The sequence below is a fragment of the Cajanus cajan genome, chromosome 3 (genome assembly GCF_000230855.2).
Source record: "Cajanus cajan strain Asha chromosome 3, NIPB_CcT2T_4, whole genome shotgun sequence".
In the NCBI taxonomy this organism is placed as follows: Eukaryota; Viridiplantae; Streptophyta; class Magnoliopsida; order Fabales; family Fabaceae; genus Cajanus; species Cajanus cajan.
In genome coordinates, this window is record NC_138519.1 from 63,713,869 (window position 1) to 63,721,697 (window position 7,829).

Genomic DNA, 7,829 nt, shown 5'->3' on the forward strand with positions numbered 1-7,829 from the left:
GATTACTGCTGCCATCCTTGTCATCAGTGCTTCAGCTCCACTTTATGACCATTTTATCATTTATTAAAATTTATGATCAATATTCAATACTCTATCTTAGTTAAGAAATTAAAAGTATTTTTACTAAAAAATACATTAATTGGCCAAAAACTAAAAGTAGAAAGAGTATTAAAATTGTACAATTATTGATTATTTAATGAATGCTGGATTGGGAAGGCAGGGTAGTAATTTAATTCAAAAAGCTATATTAGCAATTGTATTTTCCTTGTTTAGTTTTAAATTTTAATTAATGGAAGAGAAACAGTACAAGTTAGAAAATGATTAATAATGAATGATTGGGAGACACATAACATAAAGTAAGAAAGAGAAGAATGGTTAGTTTCGAAAGGTAGCAATCCAAATAATCTGGACCCAACCGGAGATACCGCTCTTCTTCGATCTTCACTTCCAATTTCCAAATCAATCCAATCTAACACTCTTTTTCTTCATCCAAACCCTAATTCCCCTCTCGGATCCGCGTCGCGATTCCAATTTCGAGTTTCGCCGGCGATCTGATTTCGCTCCTCCGATTGGCATTGCTCCACGCGGTTTCGATGCTGGCGGCGGGAGGGAGTGCGGTGTTATGGTGGGGGAAATTAGGGTTAGCGGAGTGAAGGATTCGGCGTCGTTTTGAATCTGTGGCAGAGTGGCGAATTTGGACATGAGAAGCTCTTGGTTGAAGAAAGTGTCGTTCGTCGTTGGGCCTAAGCCGCCGCTGAGCTGGTTAATCCTGATCCTGATAAGTCTCCTGGCGGTGGCGGCAGTGTTGAGCAATTCTTCGTCGTCTTCGGAGGCCGTTGGGGCGGCGCATCGCACTGCGGAGTCGCTAATCTACACGAACTACAGGAGGATAAAGGAGCAGGCGGCGGTGGATTACTTGGAGCTGAGGTCGGTGTCGAGCGGTGGCGCGAGGCAGAAGGAGGTGGGGCTGTGTGGGAAGGAGAGGGAGAATTTCGTGCCGTGTCACAATGTGTCTGCGAATTTGATGTCGGGGTTTAGAGAGGGTGAGGAGTTTGATCGGCACTGCGAGGTGTCGAAGGGGACGGAGAGGTGCTTGGTTCGGCCTCCCAAGGAGTACAAGATTCCGTTGCGATGGCCCAGTGGGAGGGACGTTATATGGAGCGCCAATGTCAAGCTAACCAAGGATCAGTTTCTTTCCTCTGGAAGTATCACCAAAAGGTGCTTCCTATAAGGAACTTGGTCTTTTTTGTTTTTCATTTTATGATGATTTCTCTAGTTTTTTTTTAGTTACAATATTATTTGTATGAAGTATTCATGGACTAATCTCTGTTCAAGAACCTGACTGATCACTAAACTTTTAGTGAAGTTTTCGTATCCCAACCACGTTTTTTCTACACACAAGACTCAATTACCTTTTGTGATGATTTCTCTCTGCTCAAGAACTTGACTGATCACTTTTAGTGAGGTTTTTGTATCCCAACCACATTTTTTCTACACACAAGACTCGATTACCTTTTGTGATGATTTCTCTCTGCTGAAGTTTTTGACTGATCACTTTTAGTGAGGATCTCGTATCCCAACCACATTTTTCTGTACACAAGACTCAATTACCTTTTGTGATGATTTCTCTCTGCTGAAGAACCTGACTGATCACTTTTAGTGAGGTTCTCGTTTCCCATGCACATTGTTTTTGCACACAAGACTCAATTCACTTTTGTGATGATTTCTATAGGTTGATGTTGCTAGAAGAGAATCAAATTGCCTTTCACTCCGAGGATGGATTGATCTTCAACGGTGTGAAAGATTATGCTCGCCAACTTGCGGAGATGATAGGGTTAGGAAGTGACACTGAGCTTTCTCAAGCTGGTGTAAGTCTTTCATAAACCATGGTCTACTAATTGTTATTCTTTGGGGGACTATTGTGTTTTACATGGAAAGGATTTGTGCAGAATAATTCCTTGTATAGTACAGTGATGAAAGATTATGTTATTTAGCTGTGTATATTCTGTATCGATTCTCATTAATGACCGTGTTCTTTTGTTTCAAAATGTTCCTCAAGCTGGTGTAAGTCTTCCTTACACCATGGCCTACTGATTGTTATTCTTTGGGGAACCATAATGTTTTACATGGGTAGGGTTTGTGTAAAATAGTTCCATGTATAGTACAGTAATGACAGATTATGTTATTTAGCTGCCTATATTCTTTTTGATTCTCATTAAAGACAATGTTATTTTTGTTCTGTAATGAATATGACTGATCTATATTACTCACATTACAACAGGTTCGAAATATACTAGATATTAATTGTGGATTTGGCAGCTTTGGAGCTCATTTATTATCACTGAAAATAATGGCAGTTTGTCTTGCGGCATATGAAGCAACTGGCAGCCAAGTTCAATTGTGTCTTGAGAGAGGTCTTCCTGCTATGATTGGGAACTTTATCGCAAGACAGCTTCCATATCCGTCACTATCTTATGACATGGTTCACTGTGCTCAGTGTGGCATTATGTGGGAGGATCAAAGTAATTATACAGTTAATGGACATTAATTACTATTTCATTCTTAGCAGAGTTGATTTCCTTGTAGGCGTTATACTTATAAAATTCTATCTGTCTTTGGTAGTATTGTTAACTTAAATGTTGGTGAACAAATTCATATTATATTTGTGTATTTTTGAGATTGAAGTCCTTGTATTTGTTCAAAACTTGTATTTGATGACAAAGGAGAGAGAAGACTGAGTACGGTCGAGGTGCACAATATTTAGTGGTGTAGATTGTGAGGCCAAATAGGTATGATTAGGCTATTTGTCAAATGTCAAATTTGTGGCTAAATTATCACCAACACTTGAAATGACACAAATGCAGTGACCTTGTGTTAGAGATTTAAAAATCATTCTAGGCCTTCACCTAACATCACAAGTTTGTGGGATAATTGATCCTTGAAATACAGTAGTTTTTATAATCAAATGTTGAGAATTCAGATACTTGTTACATCCATTCTTGATGATTTAACTGAATTTCATCACAAGAAAAAGTGGGCCTACATATAGTTATAAAAGTTGCTTCCTGTTTCATTTCTAAGTTATTTGTTTGTCACCAATTGAATCGATGTCTGAAATAGGTTTCTGAAATGTTTGTATGATAATGTGACCCATTTTTTTAGTCTTTTTCTTTCTCTCCATATCATTAAATTTCCTTATACTTTTTCCATTGTTCCATGACTTTTCTATCCCATAGTGAATATCATTTAGCTTCTGTATGAACTGCTGTCCTTTGCTTTCTAACATTGACTTCATGCTACAGATGGAATGCCCCTTATAGAAGTTGATCGAGTTCTTAAACCTGGAGGATATTTTGTTTTAACATCACCTACAAGCAGGCCACAGGGTTCATCACGGGAGAAAAAGAGAATCATGTCAAACCCAATGGAAGGGCTGACCCAGCAACTGTGCTGGACTCTTCTTGCTCAGCAAGAAGAAACTTTCGTCTGGCAGAAGACTGCTGATGTTGATTGTTATGCATCTCGGTAAGGATATTTGTATTATCTTGAGTGATGTAAATGATAAATATAGTCAATAGACTGTTTATTTATTTTATTTGAGTTGACTAATATTACTATCACTAGTTCTGCTATTGGCTTGCTTGATTGAACACTTACTTTTATAACTATAGGTTTTCAGTGATATTTGTTTCTTAATTGTAGTAAGCAGCATACTATAGAGCTATGTAAAGGAGAAGATACTCAGTCTTATTATCGGCCTCTTGTCCCGTGTATAAGTGGGACCTCTAGCAAGCGCTGGATTGCAATACAGAACAGATCTTCTGAATCTGATTTGAGCTCTGCTGAACTTAAAATTCATGGTAAGTATTTTTTCTTAATAGCTTAATGCATATGCTTTTCTCCAAGCTTCTTTCCCTCCAAATTTTATTTCCTCTTTGTACTGCTTTACCTTTCATGAATTTCTCATTATTTCAGGAGTTCAGCCTGAAGAATTTTATGAAGACTTGCAATATTGGAGATCAGCTGTCAATAATTATTGGTCATTACTTACGCCACTAATTTTCTCTGACCATCCAAAGAGACCTGGAGATGAAGATCCATTGCCTCCATATAACATGATCCGGAATGTTATGGACATGAGTGCTAATTATGGGGGTTTGAATGCGGCCCTGCTGGAGGAGAAAAAATCAGTGTGGGTCATGAATGTTGTTCCTTCCAGAGCTTCTAATGCGCTTCCTCTTATTCTAGATAGAGGTTTTGCTGGTGTCATGCATGACTGGTAAGTTGCTTTTTTGTTCCTGATCTAGGTAAGCTGTGTGTGAAACTGAAACCGTGATCTAAACAAGGTTTCCATATTCTTGAAAGTTGATTCAAGGTATGAAGTTAAGACTGTTGAGCTTGAGGGTGATAAACTGATTACACTACTAAAACCTGATAAATTTTTATTTCATTTTCCATATTATCATTAGCTCATTCTTATGACAAATGAAAAAAGATTGGTGTTTGCTAGCTGGGAAAGTGTTAGTAATTTTTGATAGCATATTTCAAACAGACACATGTTCATGATGTTTTTACAGCTGAATCTGAAAATATCAGCATTGCAAATGATTTAGTGATGTTTGTAAAATATGTACAAAATGAATCATCAGCAACTCCTTATTTTGTAAATTATTAAATGGAATTAGTTCGGCTAATGTAGACTTATTAGTTTAGTGTCCATTTATTTCAGTTATTTTTTTCCCGAAAAAAAACCCTTTTATTTTGAAAAAAGGTAACATTTTATAATTTTGTGTTTGTTTAAAATCATATTTCTGAATAAAGAAACAGATTTCTTATTATTTTGAGAAGCTGCTTTGAGTAGCTTTTGGAAAAAAAATCTGTAACCCTAACTATCTTTTAAAACAAAGTATTTGAAAACCATTACTGTTTTTTTTAAATGCTTTAACAAAAAGTTACTACCTCCGTTTCTATATATAAAACTCAATTACTTAATTCACCAAAATTAAAAGTAGTTACTTTAGTTGATAACAATAAATTTATTTTATTTATATATATGTTTTTTTTTCTAAAACTACCCTAATACTACTTCTCTTTCCTAATTAATACTTATATATCTTTTAACTAATTAGAGTGCATGTCTTATATTATTTATCTCTCCTAATTAATACTCATCTTTCTTGTAAACAAGTAGTAAAGTGTATATTCTTTAAAGAGTTTATAATTAATGCATTTTACCAAATTAAGAAAACACACTTTTATTAGGAGTATTTTAGTCTAAAAATAATTAATATATGAGACAACATGAATCGAGTCTTTTATAAGGAACAAACAATTGTTCCGAGTTGGGTCTTATAAATAGGAAAGGAAGTAGTATTATATACCAAAATTTTTATATAAAACATTCAACGTTGAGATTTCCATACCTAATATTCACATTTTAACCTTTTATGTCAAACACACTCTTAGTTTCTTTATTTTGCCTTTCTTTTGAGAATAAATTTGATGATGAATGTAGGATGCATGCATGCATGCGCGTGATATGTTGCATTTAAAGTAAACGTAGTTTTATTGTGAAACCCAATTCTAAAGAACATCATCTGCATGTTTGGAGTTCACTCTGTGAAGTCTCTCTCTTCTTTGGAGTTTATTGACAAACCTCTTTGTAAAATATAGAGTCAATGCATATCTGCTTCCGGATACTTCATTTTTGTATCTGACTACTGATATTGATCTTCAGGTGTGAACCTTTCCCCACCTACCCCCGGACATATGATATGCTTCACGCATATGGACTTCTCTCACATCTCTCCTCTGAGAGGTGCAGCACAATAGACTTGTTCTTGGAGATGGATAGAATACTGCGTCCAGAGGTATGAATTATGATGTTCCTGTTTATATTCATTTTCATGATTGTTTTTGCTTGGAAGGTTTCGCCCTTGATTTTGGTACTATGTACATAAAACAAAATTAGCAGAACCTTGCACCCTTCTTCTTTTGCACCATTTTATCTTTTTTCTTTTGAAAGATATTAGGTAATACTCTTTTTATAAGACCCTTTCCAAATTGTTCGTCACATTAATTTTCTTTCTCTTCTTTTGAAATCCCCGTAATTACTAGATGATTTTTTCTGGTCATTAACAATAATTGCAATAATTTAATTTCATTTTCATGATTATTTATTCCGTTATAAAATATATATACAATAGAATGACATTTTTGTTTGATTCGTTTCAATTATCCCATTTTATTACATTCCAACCATTCCATTCCATTCGATTCTCTGTCACCGATCTTAACATAGCCTAAATTAACTGAATTCCGAAGGTAGTACTAATTTATTGGTTAAAGGGGCCTGTATAAAGATCAAAAGGTAGTACTAATTTATTGGATTTGTGGTTCTGAATGCAAGAAGTTGTCAGTCTCGCTGTCTCAGTATATTGGAATGGTCAATGAAGCCATTTTTTTATTTATTTATTACATTGCATCATTTTTGTAGGGATGGGTCATTCTTTCTGATACAATGGGAGCTATAGAGATGGCTCGCATGCTTGCAACACAAGTACGTTGGGAAGCTAGAATAATTGATCTTCAGAATGGCAGTGACCAGCGGCTACTTGTTTGCCAGAAACCATTTGTGAAAAAATAATTGATGGAGCACTAGTATATCTCACCATGACAAATGAACACAATTTTTTCTCTCTGGTAATTCCTCTAAGGGTAACATCTTACTTTGGTAAGAGTGGGTAGCATTTAATTTAGTATAAAATTTAAACATTTTGGATGCATCGACAAAACTTGTGTTGGTCATTCCAGTTGGGCTTGATGTGGAGGTGGGTGGGGGCAATCCTGTATATTGTATAACCAAAGCTTCCATGATAACTTAAGTTGTCCTAGAAGCACCGCAATTTAGATAATGATGTTTATGGTGGGAGTCATGAATCAGTTACAAGAAGTTTGTGAATAGAATCACCTGAAGCATGCAACTGAAATGATTTGTCGTTGTGCAATTTCAGAGAATGGATTATTTAGTCGGCACATCTTTGTATATGCAAAGCTCAAAGCCTTGACGTTTTCAATCTAGTCCACCACCGGGTCAGAGAATCGAGGAAGCTGTAGATTGTGAAGGTTCACGTTAAATTTAGCTACAGTTTAATTTTTTTTTTTCTCAAAGTTTGTAGTAATTCATTTTTTAGCATTCTTTATTTTTTTATTTCTATTTATTTTTTTACTTCATGATTTCTTTATCGGTCACTGGGATTTTGTCACTTCTGTGGAACAATCACTAATTTTTGAGAATGAATGTGAATGGCCATGAAATTCAAGAATCTACCTTTTCGTCTGTGCCCAATGATGAGGTGGTCTAATAATCTACCTACAAAGAACAGAGATTTCTCTCTCTCTCTCTCTCTTTCTGTTCTCTTTCTGTTCATTCAATGAGATATTAATAAAATAATTGAATCATTATAAAGTTAATTTTGACCGTTGATTTCAAAATAAAATTTGTATCTCACTGCAGGAAATTGGGCCTGAGTCTGGGAAACTTCCAACGGTATTTCTTTGTTTTATTTTTATTTTTCATCCTGTCACGGCTATCTCCAATTCACGAAGTTAGAGATTAATCTTGTTTGTGGTATGTTAGACTTTTGACTAGCTATCGATTGTAGCAAGTAGTATTGAATCCATAGAGATTTATATAATAACTAATTAATTTAATTTAATTCTAATTAGAAAAAAAAGAAAGAAAAAGATTGATTTGTTTAAAGAATACAATAAAGATAAAGAACATATTTTAAGATATTTAGAATAACAAAAAATTGAAAAGATAATAA

General features: G+C 35.0%; 1 protein-coding gene across 1 annotated transcript; it reads left to right on the top strand.

Annotated features, from left to right (window-relative positions):
• Window positions 1-341: 341 nt before the first annotated feature.
• On the top strand, window positions 342-7,329 carry QUL2 (QUASIMODO2 LIKE 2). The gene is made up of 9 exons (XM_029271355.2): window positions 342-1,218; window positions 1,733-1,868; window positions 2,282-2,522; window positions 3,303-3,525; window positions 3,703-3,860; window positions 3,976-4,279; window positions 5,738-5,870; window positions 6,497-6,702; window positions 7,014-7,329. Exons 1-8 carry the CDS (start codon window positions 701-703, stop codon window positions 6,644-6,646), a joined length of 1,863 nt encoding a protein of 620 aa, XP_029127188.1. The 5' UTR covers window positions 342-700; the 3' UTR covers window positions 6,647-6,702; window positions 7,014-7,329.
• The last annotated feature ends 500 nt before the right edge of the window (window positions 7,330-7,829 follow it).

What these genes read in the sequence shown, in the direction of transcription:
- QUL2 (XM_029271355.2), top strand. Translation starts at nt 701, where the DNA reads ATGAGAAGCTCTTGGTTGAAGAAAGTGTCGTTCGTCGTTGGGCCTAAG. An exon ending in GTTGATTGTTATGCATCTCG is followed by an intron (nt 3,526 to 3,702) that starts GTAAGGATATTT and finishes TCTTAATTGTAG; the next exon opens with TAAGCAGCATACTATAGAGC. An exon ending in ATAGAATACTGCGTCCAGAG is followed by an intron (nt 5,871 to 6,496) that starts GTATGAATTATG and finishes TCATTTTTGTAG; the next exon opens with GGATGGGTCATTCTTTCTGA.